General features: G+C 29.8%; 1 protein-coding gene across 1 annotated transcript; it reads right to left on the bottom strand.

Moving 5' to 3' along the window:
- Positions 1–4,631: 4,631 nt before the first annotated feature.
- On the bottom strand, positions 4,632–10,117 carry LOC136220021 (chitinase-like protein 2). Its single transcript, XM_066007675.1, has 3 exons — positions 9,578–10,117; positions 6,975–7,134; positions 4,632–5,189 (listed from the first exon to the last, which is right to left on the bottom strand). The coding sequence occupies exons 1-3, from the start codon at positions 9,954–9,956 to the stop codon at positions 4,778–4,780; spliced, it is 951 nt and encodes a 316-aa protein (XP_065863747.1). The 5' UTR covers positions 9,957–10,117; the 3' UTR covers positions 4,632–4,777.
- Positions 10,118–18,712: the final 8,595 nt, after the last annotated feature.

Genomic DNA, 18,712 nt, shown 5'->3' with positions numbered 1-18,712 from the left:
TTTTGAATTTCTCATATTGATCTCAAGGAGATCGTGGTTATTTTTTGATAATAGGTTTGTCTCTCCTTTCCCCTCTTTCATTGTCGGGTGAACATGTTAGGTATTTATGCCCTATATGTTGGGTTAGGGTGGCGATCTTCTTTTACGAGCAACGTTTTGGGAATTTTGGGAGGGAATTCCATCTTACGTTTCCCAGGCTTTTCCAAGTCCTTGAGTGGAGCTTTTGGCCTTTGCTAAAATTGTACTTGGCATAGGTTTTGGGATGACTAGGCTGCCTTTCGTCGTTTTTTGAAGTCCAAACTAAGGAATAAGGGGAAGGATGAGAATGAAGATCTGGTTGGCAACCTAGCCTTTCTTGCACCCCGTTGCTTATCATATCAAGAGTGGCGTCCTTTTCTTTCAATCCTCTTCGAGTAGCGTGCACGGAATCGGGAGTGAATCATCGTTGACGTTTTATGTTTTTTTCCATTTTTTGCTTTTAGTTTTCTTTTGTAAAGGATTTATGATTCCGGTGGAAGTAATTTTTTGTATTTTGATGAAAAGTAACTCTGTATTTTGATAGTAATTTTGTACTTTGATAAAAAAAAAAAAAGTAAGTATGTACTTTAACAAAAAGTAACTATAATTCAACTTGTTTTCTCTTGTCAATTCTATGACCGAATCGTTTCCGATTTTTGTTTCGATCCGTCCTATGATTTTGTTTCAATTGGATAGATGTATATGCGAGTCTCTAAGAGTTCGAAGTTGTTTTATGTGTTCAAGAGGGTTCTGTTAAATTCGTTTCGGTCAGAGATTGCGATTGAAATCCTTGTAGCATGCATAAAATTGATTGTTTATATAATCTAAGGAAACTTTAACTCACTATCCATCTTTTACTCAAAAAAATATAAATATAAAACTCAAAGATGTTTGTTTTAACTTTTCGTATGAGCGTTTAGTGGTTTTACTCCAACCGTTACAAATATAGTGTTCGGTTAAAATTGTAAAACCGCAACGATTAATTATTTTGAAGTAAACTACAACGGTTGACGAAAAGCACAAACTTAAAGCTTTTCACATAACATTGTTTTTAATTGTTTAGTTTTTAACAAAATTACCTTTCCAAAGGTTTTTTTCCAATTTTTTACATTAAGGATTTTCCTTTTTTTTTTAAAACAATTTGCATTATTTGACTTACCCAGAGATAATTTCAGGTTTTCTTTTTTGCATTAATCTATTCATTTAAAAAAATAGTTTCATTTTCTTTTTGACATTGAGATGAATCACGTATGCTCGACATAAAATTATATGATAGAGAATTAATCCCCAATTAATCCTCGACTAATCTCCAATTAATTCTCGAGGGTCTTATCCATCCCATCTCACTAGCGCCTAACATTTTCTACGACCTTGTTTTTTGATATTGAGATGAATCTCGTAAACTCGGTATAAAATTATATGGTAGAGAATTTTGAAAAAAAAAACATGTGTTTTATAATTAAATTTCGTTTTTTTATAATAATTATAGAATTATTATTTTATATTGATTATAATATCATCATATTAGTCTTTTCACGCCTTAACAACAAAAACCAGTGACGAAATCAGAACTCAAACTAAGCGGGGGCTTAAATATTTAATAATAAATTTTTATAATGTTAAAAATATTATATAACGTAAAATTCAATAATTTTTAACACAATAATTCGGGGGCTAATTTTAACCGTGCGGTTGACGGTAAATTTTCAAAGTCCATCCCACTAGGGTTGGACAAAAAAAATTTAGCCTCCAACGCTTTAAAAATGTAAAAATATTATCATTTTTTAGAAACTAACATTGAACTAATAGAAAATTAAACATGTTTACTTTTTTTTAATGGTAAAAACATAATAAAAATGAATATTAAATATGTTTATTTTTTTTAATGGTAAAGACATATTAAAAATGAATTCAAAAGTATTATCAAAATAAAAATAAATAATCCATTTAAATTAATTAATAATGGTAACATGTTTTTATAATTATTGAAAAATAAATAAAAAAAATTTAAATGAAAATGAGGTTGGAGGGAGTTGAAAATAAGACCTCTCAAATAGAAGTAAACATTTTTAACCATCCCATCTACCTTTAAACATTAAAATAATACTACATAGAATCAATATAATTCTTTTCAAAATATTATCAGATATTATTGCTTAAAAAAAATCTCAATTCTCCAGCGGTCTGCCGGGACTCGAATCCACCTCAATCCTCCTAGTTCCGCCCCTCATAAGAACTATTTACAGTTGAACCAAACATGTAATCACCAAACAATCAAGTATCCAAATTTGACTCTCTTTCTAACATTAGTAGAAAATTTGGTTGCAAATTGTGCAACGAATATATATAGACATGCACATGATCATTATTACCAAATGCAAAGTTTCTCTTTGGCTTAATACATCATTTGCCCCTCAATTTGTCCAAAATAGTTGATTGGCCCCTGAACTTTTAAAGTGTCTCGATAGCTCCCTGAACTTGCATAAAATATTGAATTAGCCCCCTGAACTTGCGTAAAATGTAATCAATTAATAATTCGGTTGTAAAAAAGTAAGTTAAATGCGGAAAATATGTTACACGTGCCTTAGAATGTTATTACATACTTCACAAAATATATTAAAACATGTTAAAAAAAATTTCTTACTTATTCAACTATAAAACATTTTCTTCTCTAATATTATAATCGCATACCTCGATCTTAGTCGTTTTACTTTTTTTTAAGATGTGTGCAACATATCTTCCGTATTTAACTTATTTTTTTACAACCGAATGATTAATTGATTATATTTTACTCAAGTTCAGGGGGCTAACTGAACATTTTATATAAGTTCAGGGGGCTATCGAAACCCTTTGAAAGTTTAGAAGGTCAATCAACCATTTTGGACAAATTCAGGAGCAAATGATTATTAAGCCTTTCTCTTTTGATGTGATAAAATAGATAGAGAATTTTGAAACGTATCCCAACTTAGACTAACTGCAAATGTGCTGACATCACACCAGTAAATAATATATTAATTAATTTTTTTCTTTTCTATTGAAAAGATAATGAAGTAATAATGATCTTGATAAATTGTTATTTAGTTTTATATTAATATTAAGTCATTAGGTGAACCTATAAGTCTAATTCAGTGAAGATAGATAAGTTGTTATTTTGTTTGGTTGATCTATTGGTATTTAATTCATTTGATCTGTATATGAAATTTGTATTTTTCAGTGTTTGAAAACAGTTTTAGATGCATGATGTGGTTATAGGAAACTGTAAAAAATATATAACTTCAAATGTAGATAAAATTAATAACACTTTTTAACATATTAAATGTTCGCAGCTTACTAGTCTCAATTTCTATCAAAAAAAAATATATGTTCACAACTTACTAATTTGGTAAGTAATGACTTAATGGGACAAAAAAATGATCAGAGGCTTGATGTATCTAAATAAAAGATCAAGAGTTTAATAAACTAAATCAGAGAATTGGATTTAGTTTATATTGGAGTCTCTGGCACCTCTACGGTAGATCGTCATATTTTGGATCAGTTATTGTTACCTTGGTGCTCGCCTCGTGCACCATCTGTTATTATGGTTCGTTGGAGTGCACCCTCCTTTTACTGGATTAAAGTAAATACTGACGGATCGGCTACTGGTGCTCCGGACGCTGCAGGAAGTGGGGGTATTTTTCGAAACTGTAAAGGTTTTCCTCTTGGTATGTTCTCTTTTCCGATCTCCTCGTCTTTTGCGTTTCTTGCTGACACTCTTGCTCGTCATGGTCTCACCGCTGATCATTTAGTATGGTAGGACACTGTCCCTAAGTTTTGTGTAATCTTTGTGTCAAATGACATATATACCCAATAATTATAATATATACTAATATCAAGATATAAATTCTAGAAATTTAGACACGGACGTGACATTTTAAACCTCCCTCAGTATAGGTTTATTTAATTTTTTGTTTTCTGGTTGCTTGTATAACTTTTTATTTTCTTGTTTTCTTTATTTTGGGCCCGGTTTGGTTTTGTCCTTTCCGGCCTCCATCTCTAATAAAAATAAAAAATAAAAAAAAAATAAAAGATCAGAGGCCTAAATGATGTTTTTTGCTGTTTAATCTTCTTATTTTGAAATACACATTATAAAGTCTCTATCTTTTGTCACCGTTAACATTTAGTCATTTTTTCTAACTTTTTTAGATTTTTAACCCCACTCATCTTAACTTTAAGGACAACCATAGTACAATATAAAATGATTCTGTTACTCTGTCATTTTCCGTATGTCTATTTATGCTGAATAAAATGGTAAAAAATCTAAAAAAACTGAAGGACCCAAAAGTTAACAACTACAAATAATAGAAACTTTATAACGTATTTTTTAAAATAAAAGAAATAAACAACTTATTAGGTAAGAATGGGATTATTTACCCTAAACTATAATATTAAATTAGTTTTTTTGAAGTTTAAAGTTTATTTTCTTCCGCTTCTTCCATTAGAAAGATCATTCTTAAACCGAGTCATTCTCGAGTCGAGTCTGTGTTTGGTTCTCTCGAACTCAATCGAGCTCACCTATTTTCAAGCCCACCCAGACTCGGTTCTTGTTCGACCTGCTAACACCCCTAATCACCATATATTACAAAGCTTAATTGAATCCATTCAAAGTATATATATCTTTTGTTACATTCATTCAAGTATATAAATCTCATCATTTACAAAGTATACCCCTTCCCCCCTTATTAAAATTCTTCCTTCAAACAGGAACAGATCTTTCAAACTCTCAAGAAGAAGCAGCAACAGCAGGTTTATTAAAAGGCAGTTGCTCAGCACAACTCAAAACTTCATGAGGTCCAGCTTCTTCTCTTCCAACACCAAGTAAATCAAGGTAATACAAATAATGAGAAACCATACTGTTCATAGATTCATCATCTCCTTTACCACAAACTCCATCTCCATATAAAACATTCATGGTGGCACCAAATCCAGGTACCCTTTTGGATAAAGTGTCATTCTTTGTTGGTTTCCATTTCCCTACAAATACATCATGAGCTGATGGGATACCCTTCTTTTCTGGGGTCATCCACTTCCAAATTGCAGCTTGGAAGGCTAATGTAGCATTGTTTTCTATGTATTCTGGGTGATTTAATAAGTCTATTTTTAGGGCTTCTCCTGTTTTTCCATAGTTGTAGTTCCTGTAAATTGAAGATAAGAAAAGATCATCATTAGATATTGGTTTGAGGTTTTAACAGTTCAGGGTTTCGAGTTGAGTCGCTTAAGCGGGATCCCAAATTCGAATTCTAGTGTAGGCATAAAATCAGTGATAGATTCAGAATTCACTCAAAGAGGTACTTAGTTTGAGCTTTTAACAGTTAAGGGTTTTGACTCCAGTTGCTTAAAAGATCTTAAATTCGAATTCTAGTGTAGGCATAAAATCATGATAAATTTGGAATTCACTTGGAGAGGTGCTTATTGTGATTTTATGGGTGTTAAATTGATATTTTTTAGTATTTTTATATAAAAAAATTAGTCTCGTTCACTGTTTCTATAGAATTTTCAATGCTTTCCTACAACCAATAGGTACTCAAACCTTCCAAGAGGATCCACCTAAAGGGTGTCTCATGAGTCTCAAATCGAGCGATCGGATAAATAAATGAATGAATCAAGAGCAATCAAGAGCAAATTTACCCTTATCGTTAGACATCATTAGAAAAATACATTTATTTTGTTTCCGTATTCTGTATTAGTTGGCAAGGGAAGGCTTGCCCCCAGTACACCCTTGTGGTGGGACCCCTCCCCGGACCCTCGCTCAGCGGGGACGCGTAGTGCGACTGTGCCGCCTTTTTTTATTATTATTCTGTATTAGTTGCATATTAGTTGGTTTAAAGAAAAAAAGAGATTTTGTTTTTTTTTTTTTAATTTCATAATAGAATTGGAGGTTAATATTTTAAATTAGATGAAATATTTGATTTTTAATTTTTCCAACTTGCACAAAATAGGGTATAAATTTTTGGTTTTTTTTCATATGTATATCTATATTTGTGGTTTGTGATCTAGTATCAATAAGTGATGAAATAAGTACATATGCATTGGAGATGAATGAGAAGATTCATGATTAAAAAGTTTGTTGAATGATTTTTCAAATTGATCCAAAGGGGTAAAATTGTTATTGGTCGCCTACGTTAGAGATAAAATAGCATCATTTTAGACGTTAAGAGCAAAATTACTCTTGAATGCCAACATTATGGGTAAAATTGCACCACTTTAAATATTAAGGATAAAATTGTTTTTTACTCCACATTATCCCTTAAACGATAAATTAAAGTTAAACTACAATTATGAAAAAAAAAAATCAAGAAACTAAAATCAATTCAAAGAAACTCAATGAATATAATTTTAAATAAAAAAAGAAAGTTAAATTCAACTATATCACAACAAAGTCCAAATAGTATAGTATTTTCTATAAGGATGGGCCAGACCTGGGCTTTGGTTTTTGAGACATATCTCAAAACTAACCTATTTGATATTTCATCTACATGGAGTTAGTTAAATGTAAATATGTATATCCAAATCCAAATCCAATCCGTGTAAACAAATCTAATTCGCATTACGATTTGAAACAAAGCATTGGTTCATTGTTATTATTGTAAGCCTTAATGCAACGTAATGAAATCTAATTGTTATTATTTGTAAGCCTTAATGCAAGGTAATGAAATCTAATTCACATTACGATTCGCATAACAACCACATTTTGTTACGTGAATTCGATTAATCGGTTCGAAATTGGTCAAACTAATCACCATATGTAATTCGAGTGATAAGAGGCCTTTCCTACTCAAGCCATCATTAATTGGTCATAAAATTCGCTTTCTTGTGTAAGAACTATAAGTATCTTTTATCAAAGTTTAGTCACAATTAAAACTTAAATTTTAGATTCTGAAAATGAAAATTATGATTTGTTTAAAAAAAGAAAAACATACCAATAGATTGGAATGGCACCCCTGCCATGGTAGGATGCACCAGGAGAACAAGGATAAGTCAACTTAAAATAATCATCACAATATGTTTGGCTTGGGCTCATCTCCTTGTTATAGCATAGTCCCCACGCCAATGGTCCTCCTGTTGCAACTCCATATCCACCTGTCATTCATATTTATAAATAATCAATTAAAAGTCCGTTTGTTTTCATTTTTTAGAACTGTTGGGTAAAAATTTCAAAACAACTACTTTTTAACAGAAAAACCAACTAATATCCGTTAGCTATCAGCATGATAAATGGTTCCTAAATGTGTTTCTTGTTTCGTTATCCTTTTTGTGGTCTTTTTACTCTGGTTAGTAGATATAGAATGTTTAATTATAAACGAGAAATAGTTGTTGATAATTATTTTTAAGGAAAATCAGCTAAACAAATTCTAAATTTTTGGATTAATATGAAATTCACATAAGACCAAATTGGTCAACTTATCTAATAAAAAACCAACTTAGTTTATGTTACAATATGTTGCACGGAAATGAAACCGAATATTGGATATCAAGAAATGATATTTGTAAGAAAAAAAAATTAGTGGGAGACATTTTTATAATTTTTTAAAAGTATAAGGATGCATTTGTATTTATATATATATAAGAAAAACCGGTTTTCTTTAAACAGCACTAAACGGTGTTTGGTTACTCCATTTTCTATTTCTGTTTGTTAGAGTTTTAGGTATTTGGTTAAACATCTCTTGTTTGCATTTTATAGCTGAAAAGTAGTTTTTTACAAATGCAGTGAATCTCTACTTTTTGAGAAAATAACTTTTTCTAACAGTAAAACGTAACAGTAACTAGCAGGTAAACTAAACGAGTCTTATATTACTCAACCATTTAAACAGCACTAATAAATAAGTTTCCTTATCAAAAATCAAGTCAGTTATCTTTTCAAAAATAAATAAATCAAGTCAGTCATGTTAATAAATGGACCAAACATTAAATAATGGATTAACATCAAAGAGGAAGCATGGGACCATATTGGTCCACTAATATAATAAAAGAATAAGAGACAATTTTGTCCCTAAGGTTATGAGAAAAATCAGTTTTGACTTTATTATATAAAATGTCTCAATTTTGCCCTACCTTGGAAAAGGAATTCCTTTGTTAGTTTATAGTATTATTTACTTAGAAAATGATAAAATTAAATTATATTTTCTATCATGAGGATTAAATTAAGCTAATTTTCAACACTGCCAAAATCGGACTATTTTATATGATAAAAGCAAAATTGATTTTCAAAATTAATCAACTAGCATGTTTTGATGGATTTAAATTTCATAAAACTCTTTCTTTTATAAAATTTTTATTTATTTCAATTTTATTTTCTAAACAATATGAATATTTTCAATGGACGATTTATCTTTTACCCTTTTAAAACTTTTTTTTCTAAAATTATTTTTTTAGTTGAATCTTAAAAAGATTAAATTTTAAATTAAATTTTAATTTATAAAAATTATAAGAATTTTGTAACTAAGAATGAAAAGATAAAAAATAATTTTTAATAAAATTAAAGTTGGATTTATAGAAAAAAATTTAAAGATGTTTACTTTTATTAGGTCGAACACTTTTTTTAGATTCAACACACTAAAACCACGAAGTTTTAGCGTATTGGAGTTTGATTTTTTTTTTTTTTTTTTTTTGCATTGACCCCATTTCCATAAAGTTAGCTCTATTAGAGCTAAAATATGCTTCCATGGGTGAATTTCAGACTATGCCACTCATTAAAGCGAATTAAGGATCAAAACGGTCCTGAAGTTGGCGGATGTGAATTTTCTACTGTTGCTGAGCAGTTTTTGGATATTAAACCAACCTTCGAGAAGGTAATTTTAATATGATCAATTTACTCTCTTTTACAATCAGTTTCGCTACAGCACCGGCAGCTCTAGCTAATTGTCCACCCTTTCTAAGTGTGATTTCTATGTTATGTATGGTCGTGTCTAAGGGCATATTAGTTGAAGTAGATTCTTCTTTTTTATCAATCAAAACCTTTTCCCAAATTGTACAAGCTTCTTCTAAAGCATACAACTTTCTGGGTGTAGATGATAATATCTATACAAATGAATCTTATATATCGTAAAACGAAATTATTACATGAGTGGGTATATAGAAATCCAATTTCCAAATCTGTTGAATCACTCATGTTATGCTCTTATGCTCTTCTACATTCTAGGTCTTCCTATTCCTTCATCTAGCTTATGTTCTTCATATAGCAACTCAGTTCCAAAGTTAACAATATTTGACAATTTTTTAAATATAGAAACTATTGTATTTAGACTAACTTGTAACTTCAGAACTAAATTTATATTTAGACTAAACCAACTGCACATACCATTTTAACCCTTAATTCGATTAATGTCGTTATAGTTGATTTGAACTTTAGTGTAAGAATAATCTAAAGTTAATTGTTTTTTTTTATGAACGTAAAGTTAATTATTTTTATGTCAAAAAAAACTAAATTTATACTATAGCATTAATAACACGAGAGATAAATGTAGTTTACCCATAATTAATGGCATTTTGATATTCAAAATCAATAAACTTTTATTTCACTTACACGAAGTTTTGCTGCCAACGTGGCCAAGAAAAGCCGCAACTTCCTTCTGCCCCATAAGTTTACCACCACTGGTACCAAAACCATGCGGCTGATACAAAGCAGCAGCAGTAATAAAAGACCGATAATCCCAAAACCCCGCCGCATGAGCCACCGGAGAATTCCTCTTCTCAAACAAATTCTCAAACTGATAAGTCTGAAAATAATCCGAAATCGTCTCATTACAACAATAAGCCGAAAACCCCTTACATTCCCATCCTTTATCACAAACCTTCTTCCCTTTCACTGTTTTCACGATCGCCTTTTCCGCAGATCCCGAATCGTCTCCATTTACTGTAATCGCTGCTAAAATTAACAACGGGAGAATGAATTTGGTAGCCATTAATTGGGCGAATGTGAGAGAATCGATGGGGTAATTAATGAAGATGAAATTGGGGTTTATAATTGAGTGAAAGAGGGGGTTGGTTGGAGATTGGTTTGGAAAGGAATGGAAAATGAAGGCCTACCTCCATTAGGAGAAAGAGGGTTTTCGAAGTTGAGATTGCAGCAGATTTTTGCTTTCTTCTTCTTTGATTTGAAGCAAAGGTATGCTTTCAAGGTTTAGAATTGGGCTGTTCAACAAATATGCAATGGGCCATTGAGGTGATTTTAGGCCCATGAGTGTTACATGAACTTGGGCTTGAATGGGCTTTGTTTACTTTACTATTGGAATATTTACATAAAAAAATCATTTTTTAAAAATTATCAAAAGTAATAATTTGGCAATGTTAGGTAAACAGGCTGGGCTTTAAGGATTTACATGTGTTTAATTTGGCAATGTTAGGTAAACAGGACTGAAAATTGTTAAAATTCTCAAATACTATAGTAAGTAGAATGTTCAAAGCTAAATATTTTCCTAGGGATGACTTACTTTCCTCTAAATTAGACAATAATCCTAGTATGGTTTGGAGAAGTATATGGGAGGGCTTAGCATACTGAGAAAATGGACTAGATGGGGGGTGAAAAATGGTAGATCCATTAGAGTTTGTTTGGGAGGATGCTTGGGTACCTAATTTAGAGGGCTTTTGCATAAATTCCTTTTTGGTCCCTGGATTGGAGAATTTGACAACAGCTGACCTGTTACTGGAGAATGGGAGAGGGTGGGATATGGAGAGATTGAATGGGTGCTTTAGTGAAACAGAAGTGCAAGCCATCAGTGATATTATTTTGCCATACAACGTTGGGGAAGATATGAGAATCTCGCATTGGTCAAAGGATATGTACTATAATGTGCATTCAGGCTACCTGGCTGGCATGGGTATGGCGGATGTTAATAACGCTCAGGAAGGTTGGAAGAGATTGTGGAGGTTGATGATTCCCCCTAAGCTGAAACAGTTTATTTGGCGAATTTGCTCGAGATGTATACCAACTAGAGCTCGTTTGGTCCAGAGAAGAGTCCTATTACAACCGAATGCCCTGTTTGTGTGGAGCAGGAGGAGACAGATAACCATTTATTTGTTGAGTGTTGTTTTGCAGGTGACATTTGGCGAATCGCATGTGTTCCTACTCTGCTTGTGGGCAATTCGAACCTGGCAGAGTGGCTCTTGCAAGCTTTATGTGGCTCAAACCAAGATATAATTGTCAGAATATGTTGTGCTTTGAAATCAATTTGGGACCACAGAAACAGAGTTCTTTGGCACATGAGGTGGTGGCCGGCAGATACTAGTTGGCGCACCAGCATGGAGACTGTTCAAGATTGGAAAGCATATCAACAAAGAGTGCCACCCAGACAACCCGTATCGGCCTCGTCGCACAACAGGGAGGGGCAGCTCCACCATGGCCTCCGCAACGTTCCGCCGACGGCACACGTTCCCGATTCTGACCAACAGCAAAGAGCGCCGATTAGCACTATTCGGACGTGGAATGTAGCTGAAACATAGTGTCACCCGGTTTCGAAAAGCAGCACCGTATCAGGAGCCCAAGAGATTTCGGCTAACAGATTTATGAGGCAACCGGTTTTGGTTCAGAAATGGAGGCCACCCAACCCTGGTTCTGTTAAATGTAACATCGAGGGGCAATTTTCAAAAAATTAAGGAGCAGCGGCATGGGCGCGGTAATCAGAGACGACATGGGAACCTTCCTACTCTATAGCAGCAGTTTTATCCCAGGTATCAAAGAACCTAACATTATTGAAGCTCTTGCTATTCGTACGAGTTTGATATGGCTTGTTAATATGGGATATATATCTGTTGAGTTCGAATCTGATGCTAAACTTGTGGCCGATGCTATTCTAGCTGGAAAACAAGATATCTTTGAGTTCGGAATGATTATACAGGACTGTCGAGTGTTGTTAGCATCCAACCCATATTTTAAATTAGCTTTTATTCCTCGTTTAGGGAACAGTGCAGCTCATTTGATAGCTAGGCTTGTCTGTTCCAATGCTAGCGATTTCTTTTCAACTGTTGTGCCGGAATGGCTTTTGAACACTATTGAAATGGACGCGAGTCCATCATCTATATGATATTCTCTTTTCTGGTTAAAAAAAAGTAATAATTTGAATTATATAAAACTAAGTAAATTATTATTTATAATATATTTTTAAGTATTAAGATTATAAATTAGGTATAAACATCACAAATGATAATAATATTTTGGCAAAAAGCATCATTAGGTGCTTGATCTTTTATTTTTTGGTTCATTAAACTTTGATTTTTTATTTGGATACATTAAGTCTCTGATCATTTATTTTTGAGAAGTTTACATATAAATTCACATCTCAAAAACTATCTAATACTATATCACGTCCTAATTTTCAATTATATCAAACTAATAAAATTATTATTTTTAATCTATTTTAAGAATTGGAGTTTATAAATTAAGAGTCTAGAATATATTGTCTAGGGTTTAGGATTTATGAATTCGAGTTTAGAATTTTCAAATTAGAGTATGAAAGCATACTTTATTTGTTATATATAAAAAATAATGACATGTTCAGAATTAAGTTTGATAATCTGATTTAATTGTAATTTTATAGTTAATTGTGATATTCATATAACTAACCCTTTATGTTTTGTCTCATTAATCCCTTGATGACCAAAAAAATAATAATTTTGAACATAAAATTCGATTAACATACTGTTATTCATTGTACCTGCATTCAAAATTTGTATTTTTTAACTATTTGAAAGCAGTTTTGGATATGTAATGTGTCTATAGAAAAACTATACAAACATTAATTCAAACTGTAAAAAATATTTTTTTTTTTAATAATTTCAAATACATATAAAGTTAATAACGTATTTTTAACAAAATTAGATGTTCACAACTTACTAATTTGGTCATCAAGGACTTAATGAGACCAAAAATAAATGATCAATGACTTAATATATCCAAATAAAAGATCAACTAGTTGTTGGCCCGTGCGATGCACGGATTCATCTTAATATATAAATATTAATAAAAATACAATCTAATAATTACAATTAATGACATAAATGTGTTATATAAATTAAATATTATTATTTCATTTTCACATTTACTTTAAATAATATTTTTATAGATAAATATAATAATAAAATAAAAACTAATATATTATATATTATATTATATTTTTTATCAGTAAAAAAGGAAGAAGTGACACCTCAGTTCCATCGTTACTGTTTTATATTATATATAGATATGTAGAGAATTAGAGAGATTTTAGGGATTAATTTAAATTCTGTAGAACTCTTAGATATAGTACGGATAAAATAATCTTTTTATAGATAAATATATATAATAAAATTAAAATTAATATATTAAATTTTTTATCACTAAAAAAGGAGGAAGTGACACCTCAGTTCCATCGTTACTGTTTTATATTATATATAGATATAGATGTGTAAAGAATTAGCGAGATTTTAGGGATTAATTTAAATTCTGTAGAACTCTTAGATATAGTAGGGATAAAATAATCTTTTTATAGATAAATATATATAATAAAATTAAAATTAATATATTAAATTTTTTATCACTAAAAAAGGAGGAAGTGACACCTCAGTTCCATCGTTATTGTTTTATATTATATATAGATGTGTAGAGAATTAGAGAGATTTTAGAGATTAATTTAAATTCTGTAGAACTCTTAGATATAGTACGGATAAAATAATCTTTTTATAGATAAATATATATAATAAAATTAAAATTAATATATTAAATTTTTTATCACTAAAAAATGAGGAAGTGACACCTCAGTTCCATCGTTACTGTTTTATATTATATATAGATGTGTAGAGAATTAGAGAGATTTTAGGGATTAATTTAAATTCTGTAGAACTCTTAGATATAATACAGATAAAATAATCTTTTTATAGATAAATATATATAATAAAATTAAAATTAATATATTAAATTTTTTATCACTAAAAAAGGAGGAAGTGACACCTCAGTTCCATCGTTACTGTTTTATATTATATATAGATGTGTAGAGAATTAGAGAGATTTTAGGGATTAATTTAAATTCTGTAGAACTCTTAGATATAGTACGGATAAAATAATCTTTTTATAGATAAATATATATAATAAAATTAAAATTAATATATTAAATTTTTTATCACTAAAAAAGGAGGAAGTGACACCTCAGTTCCATCGTTACTGTTTTATATTATATATAGATGAGGAAGTGACACCTCAGTTCCATCGTTACTGTTTTATATTATATATATATTGTAGAGAATTAGAGAGATTTTAGGGATTAATTTAAATTCTGTAGAACTCTTAGATATAATACAGATAAAATAATCTTTTTATAGATAAATATATATAATAAAATTAAAATTAATATATTAAATTTTTTATCACTAAAAAAGGAGGAAGTGACACCTCAGTTCCATCGTTACTGTTTTATATTATATATAGATGAGGAAGTGACACCTCAGTTCCATCGTTACTGTTTTATATTATATATAGATGTGTAGAAAATTAGAGAGATTTTAGGGATTAATTTAAATTCTATAGAACTCTTAGATATAATACAGATAAAATAATCTTTTTATAGATAAATATATATAATAAAATTAAAATTAATATATTAAATTTTTTATCACTAAAAAATGAGGAAGTGACACCTCAGTTCCATCGTTACTGTTTTATATTATATATAGATGAGGAAGTGACACCTCAGTTCCATCGTTACTGTTTTATATTATATATATATGTGTAGAGAATTAGAGAGATTTTAGGGATTAATTTAAATTCTGTAGAACTCTTAGATATAATACAAATAAAATAATATTTTTATAGATAAATATATATAATAAAATTAAAATTAATATATTAAATTTTTTATCACTAAAAAAGGAGGAAGTGACACCTCAGTTCCATCGTTACTGTTTTATATTATATATAGATGAGGAAGTGACACCTCAGTTCCATCGTTACTGTTTTATATTATATATAGATGTGTAGAGAATTAGAGAGATTTTAGAGATTAATTTAAATTCTGTAGAACTCTTAGATATAGTACGGATAAAATAATCTTTTTATAGATAAATATATATAATAAAATTAAAATTAATATATTAAATTTTTTATCACTAAAAAATGAGGAAGTGACACCTCAGTTCCATCGTTACTGTTTTATATTATATATAGATGTGTAGAGAATTAGAGAGATTTTAGGGATTAATTTAAATTCTGTAGAACTCTTAGATATAATACAGATAAAATAATCTTTTTATAGATAAATATATATAATAAAATTAAAATTAATATATTAAATTTTTTATCACTAAAAAAGGAGGAAGTGACACCTCAGTTCCATCGTTACTGTTTTATATTATATATAGATGTGTAGAGAATTAGAGAGATTTTAGGGATTAATTTAAATTCTGTAGAACTCTTAGATATAATACAGATAAAATAATCTTTTTATAGATAAATATATATAATAAAATTAAAATTAATATATTAAATTTTTTATCACTAAAAAAGGAGGAAGTGACACCTCAGTTCCATCGTTACTGTTTTATATTATATATAGATGACTTAATGAACCAAAAAATGAAAGATCAAGGGCCTAATGATGCTTTTTGTCTAATATTTTGGATTTAATCAAATTGATAATTTTTATTTGTATTATATCAGATAGGTTCATTTTTATTTTAAAATGTCATAAAATCAAAAGTAACCATCATCTTTTGACCTTTTTCAAAATGATTACTTATTGATAACTTCTCTAATGACAAAAGTTAACTTATGATTTAACATAACCATAAATTTTGTACGGAATGTGTTTTTCCCTGTAATTTCCTCTATAATAATTATAGGATATATTTTTTTAGGGTTTAGAATTTATGAATTCGGATCTATAATTTTTAAATTAGAGTATAAAACCATATTTTATTTGTGATATATAGAAAAGAAGGATGTATGTAGAATTAATTTTGTTAGTATTATCTAATTATGATTTTCCATGTAAAAAGCCTTTTACTATTAATGTTTTGTTTGAATGGAGTTGATCGAGAGTGGGTGTGGGAATTTCTGACACGAAAACACGATTTACGGAAACAAATCGACTAACATGAGATGATTGACACGAAAATCGTTTTTCTAACATTTATATAATATATAACCATATAAAATATATGAGATAATACAATTTTGACACGAAACATAAAATTGCCACCTCTGATCAAGAGTGAATAACGGAGGGAAGGACGAGAGTTTGGTGAGCAATAAAATGTGTCGCGGGATCTACTTAAATGAAGCATTCTCATTGGTTGGTAGTTCTAGATAGGATGTATATTTGGAACTATGAGAGCATTCTCCTCAAAGTGATCGTTCACCATCTCAAAATGGAAAAATTCAAGAATTAAAACTGATTCAAACCATATTTTCCGAAACCATCATTTTTTATTTTCTAAACCGTCATTTTTTTAGTATCTCTCTTTAAACAATCATTTTCTTTCTCTTGACAAAACAACATATAAATGACCTTAAAAAAATTAAGGACTAAAGTTGCTTAATGTAACAATCTGGTTCAAAGTTGGTGATGTCGGGGCAGAAGACCTAAACAACTAGTGGTCCTAAGGATGATGATAAGACATGAATGAATTAAATCACACGTCGAAAATAGAAAGGGAACAACGAAAGTATACTAATAAGGTGTGTTTTTAATACATGTCAACATATTTTAAAGTTGCGAGGCCTAATATGTTGGATTTGGCTAAAACATATAACATGGTATTGAATTAGGATGTTACAATTGGTTTCAGGACGAGCTCTTCATGTACGATTTTTTGGTTTGGGAATTAAGCATGCGAAAGTTGATGGACTTATAACGATTCATTCTAGAATGGGTGACGCTGGAGAATAATGTCTACGTAATAAGCAACCCTAAGGGATAATGAATGTGGCATGAATGAATTGAATCTCGCGTTAAAAATTGATAGGGATAAGCTGGAGTATATTAGTAATGTGTGTTTTTAATATATATGAACGCGTTCATAATCAAACGGACATATTTCTTTTCTTATTTTTCTTTGTTCTTATCTTGCTTGAGCTTCCTCTAAAAATCTTTTAATATGGCTCTTTCTCTTGCAATGACGACACTCAACTTTGGTATACTTGTTTGACCTTCCTTTGCTTTTGCCTCTTTTTTGGATCCTTTGGCATTGTTCCTTCTTCTATAACTCACAACCAGAACATATAATTCTGTCGCAAAGGATCTTTGGATTCTACACTTATCTCTTCATTTAACACTTCACTTTTGACAAATTTCATGCTAATTTTTTCATCCGGTACCGAATTTGAAAGTGAAATTCTTAAACTCTCTCACGACTCTAATAAGAAAGCCAATGTTAGTAGAGTAGTAAGCTCATTTTCAATTTTCAACCTTATACTGATAACTCATTCAAGTGATCCTCTAAAAAAAAGTACTTTCTCAATATTTCATTTGAAACAATTTGGTAGAATAAAATAATTTGATTCACCCTTAATTATGGGTTACCTAGAATTAATTCTTTCACTGTAAAAACAATAGGCGTAGAAAGATATTCCCAAGACAATTTTAAAAAGTTACAACAATTTGAAATAAATCCAAAATATTAGTGCTTAGATAATTATGCTGTTATTTTATCACTCTCCAAATTAATTGGATTATCCTTTTCTAAAACTCAAATCCCATAACCAGAGAAAAATTAGATTTCCGTTGTGTCACAAATTATGGTACTGTTGAAATAAAACATGTGGATCCCCATGTATGAGGGGCCATCGCACCTAACAGAAATGTATAAGAATATTTGATGATAAATATTATTATATATTAATCCCAATTTTTAGTGCAAGTTAAAATGTGAAGACATCACAATTATTTAATGTGTTAATTTTTATTAGTGTTTCATAAATTTTTGTTAGAGGATTTTTTTTTAAACTAATTGCCCATCGGTTTCACTTATTTTTTAATTATAAAGTCAGATGTTATGAAAAAATATATATAAAAAAATACTGTTTCAACTTTGTTTTATATAGTTTATATGCACATTTAAACATAAATTTTTTAATTAAAATATTTTGTATATTAAAATTCAAATCTAACTTAAATAAAAATATAATTTGAACTTGTTTTTTTTTTTTATGAAAATGCTTGTATATTCAAAAAAAAAAAAAAAGTCCAAATACAATCAGAAAAACTATAAGGAATAAAACCTTACAAAATCCACGAAGGGACGAAGACAACTACAAAGAGCAAGAAAAAACAATAAAAGATATAAAACACACAAAAAATAATGAACCATATATTTCTTGGAAATCCAAAACTGTAGAAAAGCAACTGCAATCTGATCTTCATCATTCAGACCCTTTCGAACATTCGGATCCGAGTCATTTCTTTTGTTGCAACCATATAGATCTATTGATCCATGTATAAAATAAATCATTTCCGTTTTTGCTAAATCCGAAAAAGGTATAAATAAAATTATAATTGGGAACAGATACAATTCAGACAAATAGAGAGATCCGGAAAATATATGAACACTGATTAGAAAGAAAATAACAAACAAACAAAAAACACAAAATCTAACCCGATGGGAGGAGGAAAAAGAAAGATAAATTTTCTTCTTCCTTCTCAAAGTAGATCAACAGGAACCGATGAGATTTTGATTTGAAAAAGGAAGAAGTAGA

The sequence above is a fragment of the Euphorbia lathyris genome, chromosome 2 (assembly GCF_963576675.1).
Source record: "Euphorbia lathyris chromosome 2, ddEupLath1.1, whole genome shotgun sequence".
NCBI classification, from domain to species: domain Eukaryota; kingdom Viridiplantae; phylum Streptophyta; class Magnoliopsida; order Malpighiales; family Euphorbiaceae; genus Euphorbia; species Euphorbia lathyris.
Note: the sequence above shows the minus strand (reverse complement) of the source record. Positions and strands in the feature narration are given on the sequence as shown.